The 27,327-nt window shown below is 47.6% G+C and overlaps 1 protein-coding gene across 1 annotated transcript; it reads right to left on the bottom strand.

Moving 5' to 3' along the window:
* Positions 1-646: 646 nt before the first annotated feature.
* On the bottom strand, positions 647-22,730 carry C12H3orf70 (chromosome 12 C3orf70 homolog). The gene is made up of 2 exons (XM_052804942.1): positions 22,348-22,730; positions 647-3,880 (listed from the first exon to the last, which is right to left on the bottom strand). The coding sequence occupies exons 1-2, from the start codon at positions 22,520-22,522 to the stop codon at positions 3,324-3,326; spliced, it is 732 nt and encodes a 243-aa protein (XP_052660902.1). The 5' UTR covers positions 22,523-22,730; the 3' UTR covers positions 647-3,323.
* Positions 22,731-27,327: the final 4,597 nt, after the last annotated feature.

Genomic DNA, 27,327 nt, shown 5'->3' with positions numbered 1-27,327 from the left:
CAGGAAGAACACAGCACCATGCAGGTGTTGCTCTCCATGCACACAGAACTACTGCACAGAGCCAGTGGCTGGTCCATGCAGAGCTTGCACTGAATGGCAGGAATACGGGGCAGTGCTGCTGCCTCCAAGGAACACGAAAGTGCCAGGTGTTGTGCAGAGCCCGCCTGGCTGGGGAGCAGTGCCAGCACCACGCACCCTGAGGCCCAGCATGCCCAGTGTGCTCACCTCCTTCCCACTGGCATTAAGAACTACAAAATGGTGCCCCAGACTGATGTTTCCAGCCTGCAGCCACATGTAAACCTGGTCAGAGGTAAGTCAAGGGGCTACAGACAGCTGAATTCTGCCAGACATCAGCCTGGGCTTGCAACTCTTTTGCCCGCTGTCCTCCCTGACTGGGGCAGCTCTTTTACAGGCAAGTGGGAACTGGGCTGTGAGGTTGCCCACCAGCCCCAGTACTTACCAGGTGCCCAAACCCAGGTGGGGCTGGGCCTGGTGCGCTCCACCTGGTTATTGCATTCCTTTGCCTAGCACTGGGTCCGTGTTTCAGGTGCCACCATCTGAAGCCGTAAGTGACCCTTCCTTTGCTGGAAATATCAGAATGTTTCACTAGTATGGAACATACACAGTTAGTTAGGACAAGCAGAACTTCAGTTGTTTAGTAGTTTATTAAGAGGAAATATACACACCTCTCCCTGGCAGAGTGGAGCAACGAGCCCAGGGCATGTCTCTTACAGCATGTCTATGCCAGTGTTTGTGCAAAGAAATCACGTTTCTGTGAGGAGCGTGTTTCTGAACTGGGGTGTGTGATGGAGCACAGTGAGAAACCTGCCACCGTGCTGACTGCTGAAACGCTTTCCAGAACTAGCCCTGTCCCACACCAGGCTGCTCCACTGACGTTTTACAGGTACAACAGAAGGAAGAGGCAGCTTTTTGTGCTTAAGACATCTGAACAAATCCTGGGTAGGAGACACAGCTTGTGAATATTGCTAATTACTTACAGTTAAGAAAGAATGTATCCTGACGACAGTGATACGAACCTGCAAGACCACAGGATCTTATGGTAAGTCTTGGTCATAAACACCCAACTGAATTTCTTGATGCTCACAGCCGGTGCTCCCTAACAGCAGGAAGAGGTGGCTCCTGCTTGCTTGCAAACAAGGTAAGCTCGTGCCAGGTCAGAGGGTCCTGATGACCTTTGCTGTGCTTGGCACCCACAGCGAGAGGAGTACCCTAGCCTCGGGAAAGCCGCGGCTGCCACTAGTCCCTCGGGAGGATGTATCTGCCAGCCCACCCCGTCCTCCTGCGAAGGAGAAGCCACCTCTGGGAAGAAAGCTCAGGCAGGCCAGGCACAAGAGTGAGCTTTTTCAGCTCTCCACTCAGATTACAATTGAAAGATTAAATATGAATAAATGCTGTAGGTTTATACATAATGCTTCCTTCTACCTATGGAATGTGTCTGAATGGTCAAAAGACACTAAAAGGTTGTTAGAAACCTTAGTTAACCTTGAAAGACAACCCTGCCCTTAAAAAAGAAATAAATCCTATTTAGTTTTACTACGGCCTTCATTTAAATGCCCTCAGAAAAACAGTATTTTCAGGTGCCTTGTGAGAATGTATCTGTTCATGCAATGGCCCAAGTTCCTCATTTAACAAGCACTTTCGCGCTTTTTTATGTAAGTCATCAAAACTATAAAACCTATTATTTTTGCCTGAAAGTGTTAGTCTAAAAAGTACAGTATTACTTTATAACCATTTATGGTAAACTCCTAGCACACGCGCATGTGCACATACACACACTGTTGCCTAAACTTTTTCTAAAGATACTGATTACAAAGTGTATAAAATTAGTAATACCTTGTCAGGATACAGTGAGAGAGATGAGCCATCCTATAACACAGACTATAATCTAGTATCAATCACTAAACTGTACATATTTATACAGCCTTATATTCACCAATGACTTTTAAACATAAACAGCAAATACACAATGAAATTCAGTAATGCTGTTGAAAACACAGTTATTACTGACTCCAACTGATTCAAGCTGACTGAAATCTGAGAATGACGTTGTTTCATTGAGCAGGGCTGAAACCAAACCACTAGTGAGACAGTTCACTCTTACAAGCTATTTGAGGAAACCCTGTTCAGAATCTGCTCTTGAACTGGGTGCAAAGGAGCGGGAGCCAAAGCTTCCTCTCTCCACTAGAATGACCTTAGGCTGTATTTTAACAAGAACATGTGCTACCAAGCCCGTGGGCCACCTCCCATGGGCACCTCCATGCTGTCCCCAAGCTCTGCCGACACAGTGGTGTGGCTGATAAACTTTTTTTTTTTTTTTTAATTTTGTTATTCTTCAGGCAAATGCAGGCCCTGAGGCCATTTGGTCCTGAGTGCACATGTCCGGCACCAAACAGCACAGGAGGAAAAGCAGCAGGCAAAGCCAAGGGCGGATTTTGTGTGTTTGGAGGTAGTCACTTCCTTCGCCTATCATTTTTTACACCCCAGTCTAGCATGGTATTGGTTAGACAGCCGCGCTTCATCTCTGCCTGCTCCCCCTCCTGCCAAGCTGCAAAAGCCAGATCCCATTCCCGAGATCCATATAGAGAAAAGGGACCAGCTGGATCCAGGCAACTGATCCCTCTCCAGAGCAACAGTCGCCTTCTCAGGAGATTTCAGAGCCTGATCTAACTCAGCAGATGCTTGGTGCATAGCCCGGAGAAAAGTTGGAGGCACTTTGTGCATTCTCTAGCCTGCCAAACCAACCCCGCTGGAAGCGTGGTGTAAGCAGCCTTCGGGAAGGGTCGCACCAGCACTAGAGAAAAGGATGGACAATGCGCAAGGACAGACAGAGACGGAAAGAGCCTCCTGTCGTCGCACCTTGCGTAGCTGTTTGAGAAAGAGTAAGGGCAACTTGGTTTTGCTGCTCACAGGCGTGCTGCACCAGCTCACCCTCTGTGCTTTAAAGGCCCACCGCAAACATCCTGACAGATGGAAACATCTTGAGTGGCACATCCTTGTATGAAAAGTAGTATATGACGTAACCCAGACCAAGAAAAAGGCCTATTTCAGCTATAAAAGTCTTAAGATTTATCACTACCTTACGTGCAGACTTGGGAGATCTGATCAAGCTGAGAACATGTTAAAATTGCTCAGGCTGCTGCTAGTTCACCAATCTGCAAGTCCTGTGACCACACTCCCATGAGGAATCTGAAATATCAAGTGCACTGGAAAAAAGGGATTGTCAGAAAAAACAGAAAATATAAATACTACAAAAGCAACATTACTGAGTGGGAACTGGACTGATCTCATACCAACTTGTCGGATCACACAGTGGTTTCTATAGTCTCAATCACTTCCATTTCGCACTGCGAGGGTGACAAGAGCGGGCATTCATCTGGTTCCCAGCTGCTATCCGGGCTGTAATCTTCTTCTGAACTTAGCTCGGCCACCCCCTCCGTGTCCTCGTCACACGACTCCATGTAGTGAACCCCCACCGCATTGATCCCGGAGTCCTCGGAGCTGGAAGGGGATGAGCAGTGATCTGTTTTTGGTGTATTGCTCTCTTTTGTGATTAAGGCATTGCGAACAGGGACTTCCTCGGGCTTTATCTTATGGGGCACGGGGGGAGGCTGCCTCTGTACATAGCACATCTTCCCGTTGATGCATTTCACGCGGTAATTGTCAATGAAGAGGTCTGCAATTGTGCAGAACTGTGGGGAGTCAGGGGGCAGAGGGGGCTGGAAGACGGGCGCAAACTTCAAAAAGTGTTCGGTGAGCGAAACGGAGATCTGGATGGTGTTTGTAGACTCCCGAGGGCGAACGGGTATTTCGGTGCTGGGAAGCTGCTCTACGGGTGTCATGGGCTGATAGACATATTTACCTGTGGGGAAAAACAGAAAAGCAGCATTTAAAGATCGTTATCTTTAAATTAGAAACAAACTGATCATATGATGCTTGCCCTTGGCTGTTAATAATAACCAACGGTTCCCTGCAGTCAGCAGCCACTCTGTTTTCAATGGTCTCAAGGTAGTCCTCTCCTCGTACGGATTCTCTGATGCTTACTACTGTAGGTAAGCATAACCTTCCTTACCCCAGTCCTGCTCCCCTCCCTGCCCCTGCTTCAAAGATATCTGCAGGATGTCACTAACTCTAGAAGATTAACTCCAGGGGCACAATTCCATAGCTATGAAGTGGGACAGACAGCAAGTCTGCCTGCGCCCGTTTCTAGGGGAAAGAAAAGATGCTCAGAGGCCTTTTATTTCCACTGAACACAGAGCAGTTCTAGCTTACATCTTTGCTACAATGACCTGAATTTTATTATATTATTATTATTCCAAATTACAATGAGTCTCCCTGCATGTGTTTCTATGTTCTTTTTTTCTGGGGACTAAATCGTGTTTTTCTGTATTATAAACCAGCGGTTCATACATGACTGCAATTAGAATTTTAAGGCAGAAAATAAGGGAATCCCCAAGCCATAGAAATGCCTTTGACATCTTGATTATCTGGTTAAGTAGTAAGAAAATAGGATTATATTGGTTATATAGAGCTGAACCAAGTGTGAACTGAAAATGTTTACTAAAAGAAATAAATAAAAGAGCAGAAAATCAGTACTTTGTTAGGAAAAAACTGAGAAACCTTAGGCTATGCCTAAGACTGTAAAATGCTGCATTTTATTTGCATGAAGCCTCTGAAAGATTCATGTCTCCCTAGGGGTTCATACACTATGAAAGCACAAGTTTCTAGAAGACTTGCAAGTAGCGGGGCTCTCAGAAGAGTTTTGATGCACGAGTTGCAAACACTGCTTTGCAAAGGCAGAAAAAGTATCAAAGCACTGAAGGACTCTCTTGATGCTTGAAGCTCTCCAGGTAAGGAACAGAAAGCGACTCAAGTCTCCCTGCATTAATGCATCTGGCTGTGCTGTGATGAGATCTGCCACACGTTTTTGTGTTTGCAGCTCAGAGGTAGGTGCAGCCTTTCTCCCCTAGATTACTTATTCCTTTGGAAAATCGGAGCAGTGATTGCGTTTCTGCTCAGGGAGGCTGAGCGTGGCCTGTGACAGCAGCAGGAGAGAAGGGCTTTCCTCTCCCCAAGGAAGGGCTTGCTCCCCCTGCCATGCCTCTCACCAGTAAAAAATCCCATCCTCAGCCTAGGAATCCTTCCCAGATGTGGGAAGAGCTCTGTCTGCAACAAGTTCCCAGCCAGTGTGGCAGTCGGTGCCCCAGCTGCCTGTTGAAAGCACTGGCAGTGGGACGGGCTGAGAGATCCCAACTCTTGGCTGCAGCAGCCTCTGGGGTGCTCGCTGGCTATGCCAGCCCGGATGAGCCAGGGCCCACGCACAGGCTGTGCTTTGCCAGCCCAGCTCCAGTACATCACCAGGGGAAACCTCGAGCCCTGGGGAAGGCTTTTCCCACCTCTGCTGTGCTGTTGGTATTGGAAGAGGAATGGCTTGTGTGAAAGTCGGCTGCGCTCCTCTGCCGGGACTTTGAGCCCCCATTGCCGAAAGGACAGGGAGAACAGAGGAAACCCCACAAAGAGCACAGAGCTGAAAGAAAAGCTCAGGGGAGCACTGGGGTGTGGGAGAGGCACACTGCTAGGCCAGCAAATGCAGAAAGCGGGCTCAGAGGAGTGAGCACCAGACAGGCTGAAGAGAAAAGCCCACCCCTGTCGTGCCATGGGGGAGAACAGCCAACTGAGCCAGACTGAGAGCAGTGAGATGGTGGCAGTGGGTGGGCAGTGGAAAAGAACATTTTGTGAATAGATTTGACCAGCTCCCCTCAAATACCTCATCGAGCACTTTTTTCCTACAATCTGTGGAATGATGATTGTTAACAGAGCTCCTGGAAAAGCTTAGTGAAAATAAACCAAGCTTTTTTCCCTCCTGTTTGATTATGGCTGGATGGCAGAAAATACAAAGCATTCCTCTCCACTTGCCATCTTTCTAACATACTATGGTCTAGTTTCTAAACTTGCTGTGACTCAGAAGAATTAAATGCTAGCATCAAACAACTAAACACTTCAACCACAGGCAGAGCAGAGCTCTTACTCCTCTGATGCCCTTTGGAGCAACAGCACAGATATTTCAGTTCTGGCAGTCACTGAGGGATGGGGTCTCTCAGGCATTTTTCAAATCTTGCTGTCACGACTTCTCTGGGAAGCTCTCTGGGGCAGGCAGGCAGACCTTACCTTCACAACCTGCTCTAACAGCAGTGGCCGCCCATGGCTTCCTGCCATGCCATCCGCTGTTCTCCAGAAATCCTTCTTCAGAATTAGTGAACATTAAATATGCTACTGTCTTGCAAAGCAACACAGATGACTGATTAGCATGCTGCTAGTTGGAATAGTGTCTGATAAAATTCAGCTCACAGAAACTGAAATGCAGCCTACCCTTGCCTGAAACCACAATGCTGTACTTATATATTTGGAGTGCTTCTGTGTGGGCTCCTATTCCATTCCATTGGCAACCAATGATAAAAAACATACTACTGAAAAAAAACTTCTGAACTTAATTTTGTGCCACCTCTAGTTGAAGTGTCCAAGGAAGGCCCTGGTGAAGATTTTAAGAGGATCAAGGAAAAAAGGTATCTGCACAACAGGACTATATTTTTCCATTTAAAATAGCCACCACGTGCTGGCAGAAGGCTGAGGGATGTTGGGAGAAGAAAGCAGGGGATTTAAGCCAACGTAGCTTACAGCATGGATATTGAATGATGAACCTTTGATTCATCAGTTTGACTCCCCCCGCCCCCCCCCCCCCCCCCCAAAAAAAAAAGTGGTGGCAGGAGGAGATGAGGTGTTACCTGGGAGCTCAGCTGGTTGTTTTACCATTGCAGCAGCATGTGGTAATTCTCTGCATGTTTCAAAACTGTCCTGCTGGCACTAATTTCAGGGTAGAAGAAAACAGTGACTATTCTGTTAACAGAGGATTTCAGATCCCCATTTGTGTGACCTTACAGTGGCTGAAACTGTTTCCTCACGTTCCAAGGACAAGCTTGGCCAGGGTAAAGCAAGAATTGCCCAATGGAAAAACAAGAATTTTCTACATTAACTGATTTCTATATTTCTTTAGAATTCTGGTACAAGTTTTTTAAGTTTCAGCTAGTTTTAGGGCCAAGTTTGTTTACTTTAGATTAAACTTCTGTTTTAAAAGATGATCAGGTCCCTCTTTAAGGGGTGCTGGTGCTCACAGACTGGATCATGGACAAGCTGTGGTTCCAGCCTCAGTTACAACTCCTTACAACTTACCCTACATAATACGTGTAAATGCATCAGCCATGATGCATCCTATGAAAAGAAAAAATGCAGAAATTTAAGAATAAGATTGCTGCCCCCCCACCCCTGCAGCTTGTGGGATTGGCAGGGATGTCTTCTTCACAGAAAATTATCCCGAAAGCACAAGTCCCCAAGTTCTCTTATAATACATCTTGGTCTGATCAAACTCCCACTGAAATAAACAGCAATATTTTTTGCTGACTTTAAACAGCTGGCAAAAGTCTATGATAAAATAGTATTTTGAGCACCTGTTCTGATAAATTCCTTTTAATACACTAGCACGTAATTTATTGCCTATTTATTCCAAATAAGTCAGTTGAAGAACTCTGCAATTGAGCTGCGCTGATGCATGCTACTATAAATTACAGTGTTTTGCACAAATACAGATGCCAGACTAGACACGGCATTGCAAGTTGTTTCCTGGGTCACTTGCCACTGCTGCCTACACAGAAGATGGTAATTCAGTGAAGGAAAAACACTGCACGTGCCGAACACATGTCCAAAAATCAAACTCCAAATTCTGTGCATAGCAGTTTGCTGCATTTGCAGAAGTTTGGGAAGTTCTTGAACACTGTAATAGCTGTATGGAGAAGCACCACAGTTCTGGCTCTGCAGTTCCACCACCATGGCAAAAGGACTCAGGGGAAACAAGAGCCTGTTCCTCTCCTGGGTGTTTACCAGGAAACGTGTGAAACTAGGCTCTGCCAAAATTATTTTTGTGATAAGTCTCAATTATTCATGAAAGCCACATGCTAACAGATGATATGATGAAATGCAAGACAATGAGAGACTTCAGAAGTAGGTATGTAGGCTACGCTTAACTATTTGTCATAACGGAAAACCTGCACCACTATCTACACTTTCTGCTGCTACATGCTTGCAAAGCGTTACCCTCCATAAATGCTACACCTCTTTGTCTGATCCCAGTCACACCATGACAGTAGATTGTGTACAACTAAAAAGGACTGATTGTTTCTCTATTTCTTCATTATTCAACTGACCCTTGTGAAAGCCTAAAAACCAAATCCTCCAGAGAAATAGCACACACTAAAGCCGACACTCAGCTGCAAAACAATGATTCCAAATGTGTCCAAGGAGGTGAGTACTGGGTGGTGCTCATCTCCCTGCTTCTCTATTCACAGAAATACGATTTTTATTGCCAAATCAGATGGATGCTGTTCACCAAAGCCTTAGCTCCATGCCTCCAGCGACGCCTGCCAGCAAGTTAAGGCAGAATCCAGCATAGCACTGAGCTCTTATCATGACCTGCAGATCTCCAGCAACCTCATGCAACTTGGAAAATTTTTTATCCCCCAAAGCAGGCGCACACTTTCATATAATCTCTCTCTCTCTCTCTAAAGTGTGTTTGTGGCATTGATTACCAGAACTATGTGGTTGGTTGATTGGAAGCTGTATTATAGTGTCTCCTGCTTACAAAAAAACAAATACAAGCATTTAGAAGCAAGCCACGAGGTCATTTCTTTCTGATTTTTTTGCTAATTGAGTAGTCTGCATGCATCCTCACTGAGCAGACACAGCAGCAATTTCCGTGGCTAATACAAAATAACTTAACCATGAAATAAGCAGAGGTGCTACTTAAACATTTTATTCTCCACTTCCCTTTGTCCCAGCATTCTAGTTTACCTCTGACACTCATTAACGTGCTTGGCATATTAAAAAAAATTAATCCATCTTTCAGCAGTGAGGTTTCTCATAATAAATTCTCAAGTTTTACCCTCTCAAAATGCTATGTTGAAGGATTTTTTTGCTACCAAACACCACCACAAATTGCAGTGCACTTCAGAAAATAATACAAGATTGCTGTGGATCTTCAGTTGTGAATCTTACAAGTCTAAGTCAGTGATATATACCGTGTGTATTTCTTTGCATGCAAGACCTTTAGACACCTTTTAACTGCAACATAAAAGCTTTTTTCATATGTATTCTTTTCCCTGCAGCTGCTTGGACAAAGATTTCTACACCCTGGAGTCTGCCAGCTCATCTACTCTCTAAAAATCAGCAGGGTTAATGAAGACCTGCTAACCATACACTATTTAACCATAACCTGGCTCAATTTAACCTGTACGGCTTAGGAACTGCTCCCAGGCGCCTGAGTGCTTGTGGTGAAAGCACCTAGCTGAGGTGCACTGGAGAAGAACCAGCTCTGATCTTACCAGAGATTTCAGTGTCTTTGGCTGTGACCTATGATTCAGGGAGGCTGAAGCAGTGACCTCAACCGTAGGGCAAAGCGCATGGGCTGACATTTAGGCAGTTGTGTGTTCCCACTGAATAAGGGTGCGTGCAGTTGGTGTCTGTGGTTTAACAGCAGAGCTGCTCTTTAAGTGTTGGTGACTTGTTTTCGCTTGAACCTACACCTTTGTAACAGCACCAGTGATCTTTGGTTGCAAAGTCAGCTGGGATTCTCACTCCAGCCATGCAAGGCTTTCCTATTGCCGCACACAACCCTGCCAAAAAAATCAGCTTACGTGGGCAGGAAATCAGTCCCACTATGAAGAACATTTAAAAAAAAAAATGCTAATTAAATACTGCACAGCTCTGAAGAAGTGAAGGCAAAGCAAGTATTCATAATGCATGTGTAACAGGAGACAGTATTAGCTTGGAGGGATTCTGCATTAGTCTAAGGAAAGTTCACAACACAGAAACTCTTCCACATCTCTCTGCATGAGAAAACCTTGGAGATCAGCTTCTCAAGCACTGGCTTTCTTCATAGCAAAAGATGGAAAACTACCAAGTGTTCTTCCAGTGGGACTTGTTTCATATCTCACCAGTGTGGCAGGAGAGACAAGTCTCTCTTTATGAAGAGCTGACTGGATGCACACCCCTCTGACGTCTAAATGAAGTTCTCACAGGTGATGACAGCTACAAGCTGGAGTAGTGTGTTGCTGCCTGGATTGGCACAGTAGCTCAAGGACAACATATAAACTGTCAAATTTGGTTCTCCAAGATCCCCAGGGCGGTGGGTGGCACAGGTGGCAGACAGCTCTGCCATAACAGACTGGCCTGCGGTCGGCCCCAGCCTGTGCCTGGGAAGGAACTGGGTATCGTTTCACCACTGACAAAGCAGAGAGTTGTGGCAGATGGAGGGTTTTCCTCCTTTACAGACTAAAGCAAAGCTTGCTGCCCACAATCTAGCGATGTATATTGAAGGGCACTCTGCACCCTAAGCCTGCTTGAAGTACCCACCGCACCTTTTTTTTAGAAGCGTTCAGCAGAGCAGAAGGGTCATCTGAAAGCATGCTACTGGTCTGAGCACCTACACGGGGACGCTGCCTTCCAGCCCTGCAGGCTGCAACAGCAAAATGACTGCCTCTGGCCTTTCTCCTTCCTTCTCTCTCCAGTCATATGCACAGCTTGGAAGAACAAACCTTTGCAAAGCTTGCCCTAACCATAAATATTTACCAAGGTCTATAATAGCTTCAAATTACACTTTGCTTAGAGCATAGTAATAGCTTTTCCGGAGAGGCAAGAACAAATGGAAGGAGAAACCAGGAGTACGTTTACAGATGGCACATGTAAAAAAACCACTGTTAACCCAGCTTCCATTTCTTTGTGTCATACCGAATAGCCATCATGTCGTATCTAGCAAAACATCATGGGCTGTGTTGGGAATGCGAGACATGGAATTAGCCACCAGAGGAAAAGAAAAATATTTCAGGACACTGAGGTACTGTCAGATTTACAGTACAAGCTCAAGTAGAGCTGAACTGTGCCGTTGGTGGTTATAACAAAGCATAACTAAAAAGCTTGTCAATGTTGAAGGAGCCTTGTAGATAAAGATATGCAGCACCTTAATGCAAGTGATACTTTCACCCTCTGCTTCTTCCAAACAACTTTGGAAAAGCACCAAGATTGTTCAAACAAATTTCAGTGCAAGGAATGCAAATAGAGCATCCTGCGCATTTCCAGTACTTCTGGCACAGCTAGAAGGCACAATAAGTGTTCATAAAAGGGACTCCAAGGACACAAGCCAACTCTGCAAAGGAACACCAGTTACTCCACCACCACCAGAAAAGAAAAAGAAGTCATGCAACAGGACCTTAGCAGTCTGGAAATACACCAGGCAACATTAGCAGGCTCTGACCTAACAGAAGCGTATCATTACAAACAGCACCTTCTCACAGAAGCACCTACATCAGAGCACTAGCAAATCCATCCCATTCCCGACCTCAAAGCACAGAAAAGAACCGGCTAGCAATGTTTCCGCAGTGGCTCCCCCAGCAGCTATTTTGTACAGTTGCCAGTTCTCTTCTCATGTGAAGGAGAGGTGTTCCCTCTCATTGCTGTATAGTGAGAGACAGCTGTGACAGCCCTTGACTTGATGAGCCATAAGCTTTTCACTGGAAACCAAGAAGGGGGGGGGGAATCAGAAAGTTTTCCTTCATCAAATTTGTATTTTAATGCCCTTTTGTATGGATTTGTTTTAAATACAAAAAGGATCATGATGGTACATGCTGTGAGCTAAGTCTTTCAGGGTTTTCTGTGCACTTCTGCTTAAGAGCAGGTACCTCTTAAATGCAAACACACCCTGGAGCTTCCTTCTATCATCCCTGCTCTTTCCTCTCATTGCTTACATGGATTTACCAGACTTAAAGAAAAAGCAACCCTGAAGGCTTGAGAAACGTTTCATGCAGCCATAAACCTTCATAAAGGGGCTATATTTGCTTACTAACCATTGTAAAGGAACAGAGTATCGACATCCCAAAAAGCAATGAACAACAATGCACACCACACGTACATTCTGAAAGGAGCTCTTTGCTTTCAGTACCTGTGAGAAGTGTCACACTTATCATGGGTACTACTAACCCCAGCGCTGGCACAGCCCTATGCTGGGTTATGAGAACACATACACCCCACAGCACATGTGTGAAAGCATAGCAGGCAGCCACAGGTACCTCCACAATCACAGCTTACCATTAGCACAGCAGCTAAGCGCTGGCCATCATCACCCGAGGTCTGAACCCAAGGATATTTGCCTTCCAACACCCCTTTACAAAGCCACCCCCAAAGGGGAGAACAGCCACTCTTTGCACATTTACCTGAAAAATTTTATCTCCCAAGTTATGCTAGATATTTTTTACATTCAGTACAGAAAATAGCAAAAAATGGCTTAGTGCTAAATATTTATTCTACAAAACCATCCCTGTGCACCATCTGCTCAAGCTTCAGCATCCTATCATTTTCATGCAGACAGTCAGTGTGCTGATATGGTAACAAAGAAGGATAAGCACAGATCAGTGTCAGAAGCTACCTAGAAAATGAAGGCATTTCCTGGTATAGAGAAATCACAGGCACTAGAGAGACAAGTTACAGTCTTCTTCTAGGTGCATAGTACGTGCTGCAGGGGGGCACCCATGAGCCACTGTATGCAATGGGAATGTTTTCCTGTGAATTCTCAAATAAGCAGAACAACTCATGGATTCTTGAAAGAAAAGTCCTCTCTAAAGGACTGTACCATGCAAGAAAGACCCACACTCTGCACCCACAGGAGACAGCCTGGATGGACAGCTGAGGCAGGAGGTTGTTTTTTGTAGCTTGGAATAGATGATATATCTTTATGGCTACAGCCTGTTTTCCTGGTGGGCTGACAGGAGAAACAATGGCATACGCGATGTGCTGTACCTGTGCAGCTCCCCTCCTGTTGCCAGAGTACAGGGTCTCCTGCTGACAAGTCATCTGTGTGGTGGCCTTACCAGAGCGTGAGCCTTCTGGGCTTGACAAACAACACATTCTTCAACTTCATTGCTGGGAACAGCGTCCTTATTATCAATACAGGCCATTCTTTTAACCTCGTCCTATTGCTTCTTCTGGAGCCTATCTACGCACATTTCCGTTCACACTTCATTGAAACCAAGCTTCGTATTTCTATTACAAGCTTCTACAGAACCCATTTCAGCAGAACTTCAAGGACTGCTCTCCCTGATACGCCCAAAATACGTCACCACGTGGAGCTGATGTGTGCACGTATGGTTGCCAACCCTTCCCTTGGAGGGGCGTGGGATCCAGCAATGCTCTGCATGAAAAAATAAAAGACCAAGTACCACAGTTGGAGGCGGAGGAGGTGGGCCATCATGTCACACAGTGCCACTGCAGACAAATAGCTCAGAGCAGCTGGACAACGCAGGTGGGAGCAAACTCGGCACTTGCTGCTGTGGCAGGGTAAGCGAACACTGGCAGTTGCCCTTGGTTTCACATCAAGAGGCCCAAGATCCCAGAGCACCAGCTGGGGAATGCTGAGGTCTAGTGGCACAAGGCAGGAAAAACAAAGGTGTGCGCCTCCTTTTGCCTGCCCTGCCTATGGATGGGCTAATGCTGGTGGACTACAGGAAGGCTGCAAGAGCTGAGCAGTCCACCCTGGCACACCTGATGGTGTCCAAGCCTTTCACCAGGGACAAGTGGCACTTGTGAGTGAGTGCAAACACCTGGAATGTGGCTCAGGATCAGCAAAGCACTGAAATCCAAACAACACAGGCAGCTGCACAGCAGAAAGCATGAAGCAGCCAAGGACCCTGCCTGAAACGGCTGCAGGTGTGCTCCAGCATCAACATCACATGTCAAGCAGTGAGAGGGATGACAGCAGAGCATGCTCTCGCTGGGCACAGCAGGGAAAATATTTCAGGGCTGGGTGCAAGTACACAAGCAAAACAAGCAGTTTTAAGAGCTCTCAAGCTCCACAGCCACCAGTAAGAACAAGAATACAAATGCCTGCCTCTTGTTGAAATTGTTTTACAACATAGGTTATACATAAATTCCAACCATTACATTGCCTAAATTAAAGTATGGGTATATTAAAAACAAGGCCCAGTTGCCAAGCAATCAGATTTTGCTTTCCCAGTAGGTTTTTGACTTCCATCTACGTGAATATACTCAACTATTGGCAAAAACATCTCTAAATTGCACCAACTGCACTTCTTGAATTCTGTGATCAGTCACTACATAAAAATTGATAAGTGGAAGAATCAAAACCATTATAAAAACATACTCTGTATCTTGTGGACAGATAAATTCATGAAGGTGCTGGAATAAAAACCATAACACTAATTTATATGCAGAGAGAGAGAGAGATACATATATATATATGCACTACCTGGAATCCAATCTACTGCCAACCAGCTTTTTACATTAGTATAGGCTTGTGCCATCCATCAACAGCTAAGCCCACACTGTCACAGCTATCATTCTGTAACATCTTAGAACATTTGCGAGTAAAGCATTTTGCTTTTTGTCCTTTACAGAAACAAGAATTTCTGGTATAGCCTGATCAATTTGCAGAACTAAGTTCAGGGCTTGAAGTGAGTCATGAAGTGTAAGACAGCATTGGTTAAATTGAGAGCCATTACATAAAAACACCCCAAGATGTCCATTCTCTACAAGCCCAGCTCTGGCGGTTGCATCAACATGAGCAGCAACAAAACATACTCTTGATGAGTACACTGGTGCTGCCAGGAAGTTTGAGGTCCTGTGCCAAGTACCTGAAAGCCCTCCTCAATGCTTCCAGCAAACCTGAGCACGCAGTCAGCTCTGCAGACCTGCAGGATGGAAACCATGAGGATGACAATCTCATGACTTAGTTTGTCTCATAGGGCAATGCAAGGATATGACCATGGGCTGCAGTTTAAGACACATGAAACATCCATCTCCAACCCCAAGAGTAAGGATAATGTGTTAGAAGGCTCTGCAGCCGTACACTGTTGCATTTAGGCACTTGGAGTAAGCACACTCAGAGAATCAAACAGGCAAACAGACTTCCTCACCTGCAGAGTCCAGGAAGGAAGCCACACACTTGCCACAGGCACTGTACTCCAGTACAAATTTTATCTTTGAGCTGTTACCCTGCAGCGAGAAAAATGCCTGAAGCCTTTTACTAGAACGAAGACCTCTGAGCAGGAGCAGAGCCTCAGCCTTCAACACTGAGCTGTTAGAATGTCCTGAATTCACAGACATCCACCACAAAAGCTGACAGGAGGCAATGTTAATGAACCCTTCAGAAGTACTCGCTTCCTGTAGGGAACATCAACAGCCTCCTCATTTCAGGCTTCATGAAAACAGTACGTCAACCCTTTACGCAGCTACAGAGGAGAGGTGTCATTTATGTGCAACTCTGAGGCTCTTACCAGCAGATCACTGCGTTTTGGGCAAGCAGACATTAATTCTTTGCGAATCACACTCCTCAGATGGACAGACAGATTACAAAACACAGCCTCACAGTCATGCATGACAAAAAAGAGGTTTTGGCTGGCAGAAAGCGTTTTGGTACACAAGGCCCTTTTTCTCAGGACTTTCAGAGAAAGAAGTGCAGTGATTTCTATTCAGTCCTGTATGAGGCATAGAAGAGTTAGTCCTACAAGATGTACTTTTAACAAGTAACTTGAATTCAAATATTTTCCTGTGGTCTATTCCTGTTAAGTGATATCAGGGGTTTTGTTAATAATGATAATAATAAAATAACATGCATGTCTCTAAAAATAACTGCGTTATAGTAAGGATTTCAAAATGAATACCAGCAGGTTCTTTCAAAGGCGCTGATGTTCCCACAGGGTATGATGAATCTACACATGTGGGTTCTTTTCTGAGACATGGCTTCAATAGTACATTCATACTGTGATTTGCTAATTATAGCTAAAACCAGAGCAACAAAATGCAATCCAGGTCCAGAATGGTGCACCCATAAAAACTGGCAGATAAGTGTTTTCCTTCAGAGTTACACTTCAGAATATATTAAGCTGACATTCCTTCCCTCATTGTGTACAGCTTAGTGAAATGAAGCTAGAATATCATAGCTCTTCAAAATATAGGTGAAGAACTTGCACAGCCACAGGCGGCAAATCCTTATTAAGTCTTTTCCCATTACAAGCTGAAAAATCCACCTTTCTGTGGCTCTTGCCTGCTGCTCAGCATAATGCCTTGCTTGTGCACAAACATTTTGTCCAGGTACACGGAGTTAAACTGGATGGAGGTTCAAATCCTTTTCACAGCAAAAGCAAATGAAAAAATGCCTATTTCTCCTAGGATTTGGAATTATCCTCCCACCAAACCGTGTTTTCAGAGAACACCCAGTCTCAAAGTTCCTAGCCCCACTGCTCCATTCCCGTTTAGACAGAATTTTCCACAAAGAAAAATGTATGAGCTACTCCAAATATTCAGTCTGAGAATTTATAAGCATGTTACAACTGCCTTTTCATGTTTATCCAACAACTCGGTCATCAGGAGGTAGTTTTGCCCTGTGGAACACCACTGCTGGAAATTGAAGTTGCCATCACTAGTGCCAGGCTGGCTACTTCCAGAAAGCTCCAGTCTACAACACCTTTTGCAGACAGAGATACACGTAGAGCACTGGTACACTACTGCCCTTTTGCTCTCTCCTGGATGTGACAAAGAGTTTCACAGCCTCCAAAAAACAACACAAAGAAAACACACCAGAACAAAAGCAAGGGTTTTGGAGATCTACAATGAATGCGATGCTGCAGAGCACCCCAGGGCTTATTTTAGGATCCCCTCCGGGGCTGTAACTGCTACTCTAACATGGAGGGATCAACAGAAGCTGGCTGGCAGGCAGGCAGACACACCTCCTCTTTAGAGGCCCGCAAGCTGTGTTGCGGCACACTTGAATACTTTCAATAACCATTTTAGCTCACCTTACCACTGGTCTGTTACAGGAAAGAAAGGCTGCCTTGCTGATTCCCTGCTTATGGTTCCCACAGGCAGACGGGTCTGAATAATTACACGGGCTTCAAAGATTGTCAGAGCCCCTGCTGATAGCTTTTGTCACTTGAGAGGTGGGAGAGATACCACGGAAATGCTACTTGTGTGCACAGAGCTACTTATATGCTGCACACATCACTATGTAGCAGGGGAAAATACCAGCACCTGGTGCATGGGGCCAGGGTGTGTACACTGTCAGAGGACAGGTAGGAGATGCGATGTGACACACACAACCACATCTTTTTCTCTGGAAGAGGTATAATCAAGGCTGGCCTCGACAGAGAGCTTTCACCAGTTTTGTGGGGGAGAAAACAAATGTTTTTATTTAAAAATGTTAAATAAACCACTGGTATTTCAAGTAGAGAACAATGTAATAAACAAATATCTGCTTAGAGTACACACAGGTGCAGTGACTGTACTGATTTGCTTCATTCCCTGGCAGCAGCTGTGGGAGATGGATAATCGCCTCTCACCGCCCAAGCACACAGTAAAGGCCGACCACAGACCCAAAACTACAACTAGCTGGTCCAGCTCTGGGGGACCTGCAGACGCCGGTAAAACAGACACGATGAGGAAGCAACGGAGCTTGCTCTGGGAGTGAAGAGAAACCCTGGTGTCCCTGTTCAGCAGGCAGATGAACAAGAAATGTAAATATACTCTGATTCTGTGTCCTCAGAATATGTGCTGGCACGGCCAAAATCAGAGAAGTCCTTCTCCCCCAAACCACCCAGAAAACACACACCCTTCGTGGCATGCCACCCATCATATAAACCCCTTTTCTCCTTTTGGCCGAGGAATGACAGTTTCTTGGGTTTCTTGCCAAGCCTTCCTGACCTCACACAGAAACTGGCAGGTCTGGATCTAAACTCAGGGTCTAACAGTCCCATAATTACGTGATGCACACCAGAGAGTAGGAAGCTATTTCAAGGCACACCTGCAAGTGTTATACACCACTTAGCAAAACGCAAGGGCAGAGGAGCATCTGTATCTCTTAAAACCTACACTGCCACCACAATCTTTTCATGTCTGAGCGTAGCAATGGTTTTCCCTCTCTGACCACCCAAAGGAGACCTCACAGCTTTCACCCATGCTTGGTTTGTAAACGGTCCAAACAGCTGAATCTTGCAAAAGTGGTGGAACTGAAATTTATTTGTCGCACTTATTTTTCAATATAAGATATGCAAGAGGCTTTAAGTAACTAAAAGCCTGCTTTTTTGATGCTGAACCGGGGGGGGGGGAATCACAGAAAGGCTAATACAAGGTAGCACAATTACTATCTATTGATACAACTGCTGTGAAATGAGTATTGTGGAACCATTATTCATAACGTATTTTTGATAACTGCAACATAACATACTGAGTTTTGCAAGGTGTTTAACATAATGCAAGACACTCAGATTAAAAAATGAACACAGTTGCAACAGAATACCCTATTTTTGCGTTGTCCAGGGATGAAGCCAATCTTGTAATTGTATGAAGTGTGATGCTTTCTCTGGTGAGCTAATTCTTGGGGAGTAGAATTTGCAAAACACAGTCAAAGTCCTGCTGTCAGTACAGATGTAACCCCAAGGATCTGATCCCTTCTTACAGACGCAGGTACCACCACAAAGCCAGCAGCCTCGCAGACAGCATCAGTGCAGAGCAGAGCCGCAGCAGAAATCTAGAGGTGAGGAAAGGAAGGCAGGCACCTTGCTGCAGACCTGCCTCTGGCACATGTTTTCTCTGACTCTGGAAAAAGTAGATCTGAGTAATTTACGGCTCTCAACCTGCATCTAATAAACAAAACCCCACAAGGCTGTCAGAGGGGAGGGGAGGAAGGTGAACAGGGGACTGTCACCCTGGCAAGGGGAATGCACGCAGGGATAGACTGAAAGGGCGCAGTGCAAGCAAGAGAAACGTGTGACAGGACAAACACGGGGGCTGAAGTCAAAACACTTCTTAGCCAACACCTTCTTCCCTACAGCGAAGAGGACTCTGAAGGCTTGAGCCCTCATCCCACTTCCATGTGGAGACAGGAGTCGGCAGGCGTGCAGATGTCCGGGAGCACACAGGGGAAGGGTGTAGTAGACATCTATTGCAGCAGGATATGAGGTGCTGCCTGCTCTCCCGGACCCCTGATGCCCACAGAGCCAGGCATCTCCAATGACACCCAATGCACCCTGCCAGTCCTCCCATCTGCAGACTCCCCAAGCCCACCGGTGCTGCACATTTTGTGTGTGCCTGCTTACGAAGGTTTTAGTTGGGTTCAGAGCTCCCCAGGCACAGGGGCGTATTAGAGAATGACCTCCCATCTCACAGGGAACTCTGCTCCCCAACAAGCCCAGAACAGACTGAAAAAGACCCGAAATAAACTCCCAGGCTTCGACACACAAGTCATACAGATACTTGAGGTTCTCGGAGCTGTCTGGACACACTGAACAGTCTCTGTGATCTCACCTGCCAGCTATTATTGCCATTTACAGAGAAACATGGGAGGTAAAGAGAGCGCTTAAAGTACTGCTCACTTTGGAGCGTGCCAACAAAAATGGCTTTGGGGAATTCAGACTAGGTTCTTTCTCAATTATTACTTCTATAGCCAAGTGGCTCTGCGATGCTAAATTGCTTTTGTCACTGAAGTAAGCAGATCTGATCCTGAATACACATGAGGAGACAATCTACTCATTGTAGTGGTGGCGGCGAGTTTTTGTAATTTTTCAGTGTAAGTGCACTTTAACCAAGTTGACATTCTCCAGGACCTTGGACACTGACGGAAAATAATACTTCCAAGGCCATTTTAATTGATGTAGAGCTTCCTGTACCCCAATACAGCTCTTAAGAGTCACAGAAAACCACTTTCAAGAACCCTCTGAGGATTCCCAAGTCAGTATTACAGCACTGCATTTATGGAAGATAACTCCCAACACTGTTTAATTACATCTCTGACCTCTATACAATTTTCCATTATAGGCCTCATTCTTACCCCTTTCAAGTCCAACTCAAGTTATTCTGCAGGAGCAGGATACAAAGAGATCCTTAGCTCTGAAATTTGCATTAGGATATAAGGGGGCAAGAAGGGAGTGCACTTCTTCATGGCTTTTAGAAGATTAAACAAGAAAAAGAGGTATGTGACTTCCTTCATTTAAAATCATAGTTTCATGGGGCAAATGTATATCAAAGTTTCCTTAGTTGTAAAGGAGGAATTAAGAAGGAAGTCTGTACTTCTTGCAAAAACTATAATTATTTTTAAATCTTATGATTGCCACAGGGAAGCTAAGGGCTGGATGGGATCTCAAGTGGTCCTTCCAAGAGGGAATAAGCTCCATGTAACTCCCAAGAGACACCAGTCTAAGCCTTCCTTAAAGGCCTTCAAGGACCATGATTCCTCACCTTCTCAAGTACTCCGTTCCCTTGCTTCATACCTCTTCCTAGTTAAAATGTTTTCTAATATCCAAACCTAAACTTTCCTTGCCACAGGTAAGTGATAACTGGTTATCTTCCAAGTCTGTGTAGAGAAGGGCTAGAACACAGCTTTCTTTGCAAGGCTACCCTTACGCTTTGCAAAGCTCATCTCGCCTCCCTCCATCAATCTTTTACAGCCCAAGCAACCCCTTCGCTTTTGCACCCCCTTGTAAATCATATTTTCTAAGCTGATCACTGTGATCTCCTACAGAAACTCCCCAATTCTCCTACAGCTTTTTAAAGTGCAATGCTCAAAACTAAGCCCATCAGTCTGGTTTCATCATTACTGAGCTGAAGAGACTAATTAAATTGCACGCTTGCAATGCTCCTGTTAATGCATCCCCAAGTGAAGGCGCGGGCTCTGGTTTTGGATTTCCTACCACAAAGGCCTCCTGCTGCTGACGCACACTCAGTTTGTGATCCATCTTAATCCCCAGATCCTTCTCCGCAATGTCACTTCTCTAGGTGTTCCCAGCTCCGCATTTGACTTCCCCTTCCCAGGACCATCCCCAACTGATTTTGGGCAACATCTCCAGTTTATAAACACCATTTTGAGCTCTGATCCTGTATTCCAGAGTGCTTATAAGCACTCTTGATGGCAACCACAAATAACTGAGACCAGAGAAATTTTGGAAGAGTATTATCTAGGTCATAGCTCAAGGGCCTTTGTGTCATCGATGAAATGGCAATGAGACATCCCTGTCCCTGTGTAGCAGGTGACTATGGCACCTTCTCACATAGCCAGTTGTGCCACCACACAGTACTCATTTCAGGGCACAGACAGAAAAAACCCATTGTTCTGAACTGATTTCAAATGAACCCCAAATCAAGGTGAAATTCCTAGAATGTGTATTTATTTCAAATAGAAGCTCTCATCCAAATAAAAGTTGGCTTTTTAGGCAGGCCCATTTCCCCATTAAGCAAAATTTGCAAGAAGTGTGTGTGAAAGGGAACCCATGTAGGAGATTAAATTACGAGGAGAGATGGCGACAGACCGAAAAGGAGAACAGGGTGTCAGGAGCCAAGGGACATCCTCAGCAGCACCAAGCAACCCTCACATAAGGGTCCAACTTTAACCCCGACCACCCAGGCCTTAAGATCTCCAAAATGCAACACAAGCCAAGTATACAGCTCCATCACCATTTCCCGACCTCATACTGACATGCTGTTTGAAAGGCTGCTCTTCAACGCTGTATGTGATTAATTATTCATTAAACTATGTTTGGACATCCACAGTTCAATCCCAGCCTCCATGATTATACACATCAGTATCTTGAATACAGATATTAAAGTCATTGGGCGCCTTTTCAACAGAGTTGGAGCAACACTGGATTTTCAAACAGTGACTATCTGCTATATATATATCCTAAAGCAGTTCCTTCCCCACTCAAAAGATTTTAAACTGTATGCCTGCAAGAAGAAAAGAATTAGACCCGAGAACGAAGTAGCTGGCAAATGCCTCCTCCGGTGAAAAAGACAGCCCTATGCAGCAGCAGCGGTGTGCGAAGGCAGCACCCAGCGCCACAAGCAGCTCACCCTTCGGCCGCCCCCCGGCTCTGAGCTGAGGGGTGTCCGGACGCCAGGCCCCGAGGCAACTCTCCCCCGCACCGCCGCGGCAGCCGCGCCGCTGCCCCGCCCGGCCACCCCTCCGGCAGCAGCCCCGAAGTTTGGGGTCCCACCGCAGCAGGCTCGGCCCCGGGTTCTCTCCACCGCGGCCGCGAAGCCGCCCGCGAAGCCGCCCGCGCTGCCTCCCCGCCGCCAGCCGCCTCGGCGGGGACAGCTCCGGTGGGAGGCGGGGCGGGGGGGGGGGTCGGGCTCCTCCCGGACGGGACGGGCCGGGGCGGTGAGGGGTGCCGGCGGGCAGTGCGGCGCGCGGAGACCGTTAGGACCGTTGGGGCCGCGCGCTCGCTCACTCACAGTGGCACCATCCCAGGTGGCAGCACCAGTGGAGGCGGAAGCAGCGGCCGTGGCTGTGGGTGGCGCAGAGCGAGAGCCCGTCGCAGGGCTGGAAGTCGGGTCGGCCCGCGCAGCTGCGGGCCAGCGCCTGAGCCTCATCCAGCTTCTCGCTCTTCGCCGCCGCCGCCCCGCTCATGGCGCCGCCGCTCCGCCCGCAGCCCCCGCGCCGCAGCGGCCGGGAGGAGGAGAAGGAGGAGGAGGAGGAGGAGGAGGAGGAGGTGGTGGTGGTGGAGGAGGAGAAGGAGGAGGAGAAGAAGGAGGAGGAGGAGGAGAAGGCGCCGAGCCGCAGCGGGGAACGCCCGCCCGCCCAGCGCCGCGGGGGGCAGCGCCGCGGGCAGGGCCCGGCCGCCCGCCCCGCCGGCTCCTCCCCGCCCCGCCCCGCCCTGGGACGGCGGGCTGCCGCCCCTCCCGCCCGTCCTTCAGCACCACCCGCTGCCCTGGTCCCCCCGCCGGCCGCCCGGGGCCGGGACAGGGGTGCGCAGAGCGGGGGGTGCGGCGGTAAGCCGAGGGCAAAGCCGCACCGGGAGCAAGGTGGTCGATGGCGGCGTGCCGAGGCCGGGCTGGCCGGAGGTCAGGTCACCCCCTCGGGCTGCCCGATGCCGCTGTGTTACGCGGGGAACGCCAGCTCTGCCGGGCGGCGAGTGCACGCGAGGGCACCTGCCGTGTATTTTGACCCGTTATGAGATTTAACTGGTTTTCAGAGGCATCTTGTAGCGGCAGGAGCACACGTGCATGAGCAGCGACCAGTCCTGGCTAAGCCAGCCTGGCTCCCAGCAGAGATGAGCAAGGCCAGTGGGCCACGGTGCCAGGCATTCCCAGGCCAGCCAGCTCCCCACAGCGTCCCCCTCTCGCCCCTGCCATGACAGGGCGTGCGGAGCTCCTCTCTGCACCCCGCCGGGTTTGTTAAATGGGATCCAGGCACCCTCGCATCCAGACGGCAGCATCCAGGGTGTGGGAGAAGGAGGTGAGCAGGGCTCGATTACAGGATCAGGTACAAGTGATCTGGGGCCCTCCAAGTGTGTGGCTCTTGGCTATTTTATGAGACAGGTGGACACAGATCATCCCTGCAGTGCCAGACTCAATGGATCAGGAGACTGAACTGCTTGCACATGTGGCCCGTGGCACAGGCAGTTCTTGTTTTACGTTTTATTCTTCATGCTACTTATTCTCAGGTCATCTAATCAGGAAAACCATTTCTTTCTAATCATGCAGTGATTTTAAAAACGCTGATAAACTTTGTCTTTCATTTTGTAAAATAATCAGTAGATATAATTTTGGTTAATAATGACGTGGAAGTGTATTGTTATTTTCCAACAATCGTATCTTTAGGCCAAAATCAAAGTTTGGATTTATCTTTAGCAGTGGCTACATTATTTGGTTTCCTAAGTGTAGTGGTGGCCTTGTTTCCCTGTCATGTTTGAAAGTAAATTGTGTTTTTATTGGCCCTCTGCTCAGTACTAAGGGAGTTGAAGTCAGCTTTCTGTTAGAACAGAAATCAAACCGGTCATTTTCATAGTCACTTACCTTTGTACAGTACCCAATAGCTCTTTGTCAGAAGTAGTAGAAAAATACTTATACTTACAAAAAATAGTCAAAACATACTTACAAAAAATACTTCGTGTTCTCCAGAATATTCCCAGACAGTGCCTTTGGGGTCTGTCCTTGGGATAGATCCCAGAGGTGTCCCCATGCTGTACACCCTCCTGAAGATGCGCTGAGAGAATCATTTGCTTCTTGCCAACAAAAAAAGCTTAAGAACAACCAAGCTGCAGGTGTATCGCTGCGATCAGCTATGTGCTTTATGGGTAAAAACAAAGGATGTGGGTCATAACTGCAGAGCAGAGAGTTGCACTGAGACTTTGAACAACCTCTGACCAGCGTCCCTGACTTGTAGCACAGACCAGCTCCCTGCAGCACTGCTGGCCCTGGGACATTTCACCACTTGCACCGGTGCTGAGCCAGTGCTCGCACCACAAGGCTGAGACCCACCAAAACAGCCATGTACAGGTGAGCAACTCCTACCCCGTGCAATGCCCTGTCCCCTGGTCAGGCTGCCAAACCCATTTGCCGTACACATTTATGCAATACTCCCCACCCGCGCACCCAAAGCACCCTCCCCCCCCAAAGCAAAGGTGCTGGAGGATGGAGTTTAACTGTCCGGGTGGTGCAGGGCTCGTTGGGGGAAGCTTCTGGCCTGTGTTACAATGGAGGCTGCACAAACCAGTCCTGCTGGTCCCTTCTGAACCGAACCCTCCCTCGTTGCTAGGAGAGGGGACAAGCGCTTTGCCTCAGCAGATGGGCCAGGCACCAGAGTGGGAGGGCTGGAACACTCACCCACGGTACACCCAGCTCCTTTCAATGCAATGCACACGGGCAGTCAGCGTATACCTGGTCTGCTACTGCCCTTCCTGCCCTTACATGGTCCCAGGGAGTCTTTCACTCCCTCCTGCAGCATCTCAGTGCCAGGCGAGACCTGGGCACACACAACTGCATCCCAGCTTATGCCTGCATGTCCTGGGATGTACAAGCAGGGGCTACAACCTCTCCCTTTCACAGGATGGTTGCCCACGGCTTGAGGGAGAGCTTTTCACCAGGCTGAAGGGACGTTTCTGGGGCTGGTTTTGATTTCTGGGACAAAAGCAATCAGAGCTGGCGGAGGGGGGCAGGGAGGTTTGCACCATGCCTCAGGGACAAGGCCTATCAAACTCAGCCTAACTGGGCAGGACATGGGAGCCCAGATGCACTGAGCAGGAGACTTTGAGCCTTCCTAGGCACTGGTCATCAGGACTGAGGGAGCTTCACAGGCCTGTTGATTTTAAATGCCTCCAGGGTTAAATGCATTGGAAAGTGAGTTTCCTGAATCGCTCCTCAAGGCTTACCTGCCTTTGTTTTACCGAAATCCCACTGAAATCTGCAAACCTTCAGGACCTTGCTCAGCTCTTTGCAAGCAGAGGAGAAACTGACTGCAAAATCAGGTGTTTCTTTGACACTGTCCTGTCGTTCCTCCTGTTCCCTGGAGCCCAACAAGAGCAAACAGGGGATGCAGCTCAGCTCCCATGAGACCCCCCGGCCCAAGGAGAACTGCCTCTTCTACCTGCTGGCACGAAGCCCTCCCTCTCCACTGCTGTTTCACCTCCAGAGCTGCTCTCAGACCCAGCCTGGGCTGTAAGATCACTTTCTGTTAAAAAGAAATGAAGTGAAGGAAGGTGAACTATGGGTTACAGAAACGGGTGCTGACAAGACTCAAGCGCCCCGTCCAATCCGGACATGCACTGCAGGACAGTGCTTTCTTAGCACGCCAAAAGGGAGGGAGCTTTTTGCCTCCCTTTGAAGACCCAGTGCTGCAGGGGACGCTGATCAAAGCTAAAGCAATTCTCTCCTTTGGTGCACTCCCATTCTTTACTGTTTTGCAAAATGCCTGTGGCTGAGCAGTTAATGGAGGCATCTGCTGCACTGGCAGAGTTCACCGACTTAATTAAAGACACCTAACAATTCTGCAGCTGCATCCGAGAGACCATGGGTACTCAACAGGGCTGAAACCAACTATCCTCAGCACTGAAAGCAAGCGTCCCCACTGTGCAGAAAGCGTAGATCTCCAGCCAGACACTCACATGAAAGTAGAAGCGGGGCCCAAAGATTAAGGATGGACTAGGGCCAGCTTGCAATGTGTGTCACCAAGGCCTCACCACGCTGGAGAACTGTACAACCTCAGCTCACACTCACATAGCTTAGAATGGTCAGACTTGCAACAAGTGAGCAGAGTTGGCAACATTCCTCGCCAGTAGGGACAGTTTTACCTGGAAAACATTTTTAACAGATATTTTCACACTGAGTGAAAATAGTTAGCTGTTTTAAAAAGACAGGTGGGAAAACTAATCTTGTACCAAGTGGTTATCAAGTTCTCCTCTGCACGGGGCTGTGTTCTCTCCCTGTTAAATGAAGGAACATTTCACTCATGGGCATATTTCTGGTATCACTGCATATTTGAGCTGATCAGGGACTTTGCAAGGCTGTTATTGTAACAACTTACCAAAAAGGCTCACAGAATGGGCTGGTGCTTTCTGATTACATTGCATGTCAGCAGACACCAAGGGCTTCAAATCAGGCTGCTGAGCACGGGCCGCTGCCCTGTGGGGCTGAGGACCAGGGATCTGCGGTTGCCCTTTGGTGTGCTCTTGCCCTGCTGGGAACAGAGCAGTTGAGAGGCAGGGACTCCCACGCACTCCTGCCAGCTGTGGGGAGCCTCACACCTGCCCTCTCGGAGCTGTGAAGGCAACCTCTCAGCAACAGCAATATCACTGATGGCTGGCTGGGACATAAAGCAGACAGATCAATGCTGTGCTGCTTTGGTCGATATGAATTTACAAATGAACTTCTGTCAGGAGAGACATGACTAGTGTGAACAGCCTCTGTTCTCAGTAACTTCCGTGAGAGGAGATGAGAAGGGGAATGGGCACATCAGATCCACCAGCACAAAAATGCTGCAGGTGAAGGAGAGACATTTTGGCCACAGGGTAGAAGCTGCTGGGTCTCAATATCCTGAGACCAGCATCTCTCCTACAGAGGAAGCACGTGCCCTCTCCGCAGCCTGCTCCCTGCTGCAAGGGGAATAGCCCATTCCCAGCTCATCTCCAGTATGGGTGAACACCACAGCACGAGGCACAGGAGAGGGGATGTTAGCCCGGGCAGTGCATCGTGTCCTGAGCTGTCCTGCTGGATGATATGACAGCCGCCAGCACCAGCCAGTGCTCTTGTGTAACATGTCACGCAGAGTCTGCTCATATGGAAGCAGTGCTTCACCTTTGAGGAAATGCTGGGTTGCTCTCAGCTGTGGCACACGAGTGATTCAGGGGAAACTGCAGCAGTTTGCTGGGCCTAGAGTTAGGTCTTTCTCTGGTCCTGGAGAAAAATCCTCCCTGGAACCAGGCAGTTGGGTTGGCT

This window comes from Harpia harpyja, chromosome 12 (assembly GCF_026419915.1).
Source record: "Harpia harpyja isolate bHarHar1 chromosome 12, bHarHar1 primary haplotype, whole genome shotgun sequence".
In the NCBI taxonomy this organism is placed as follows: domain Eukaryota; kingdom Metazoa; phylum Chordata; class Aves; order Accipitriformes; family Accipitridae; genus Harpia; species Harpia harpyja.
The sequence above is the reverse complement of the archived record's forward strand: the minus strand, read 5'-3'. Positions and strand labels throughout refer to the sequence as shown.

Bases quoted from the DNA above. Each gene is read 5' to 3' on its own strand.
- C12H3orf70 (XM_052804942.1), bottom strand. From the start codon at position 22,522: ATGAGCGGGGCGGCGGCGGCGAAGAGCGAGAAGCTGGATGAGGCTCAG. The intron at 3,881-22,347 runs GTGAGTGAGCGA...TTTTCCCCACAG, and splicing joins CCACCTGGGATGGTGCCACT to GTAAATATGTCTATCAGCCC.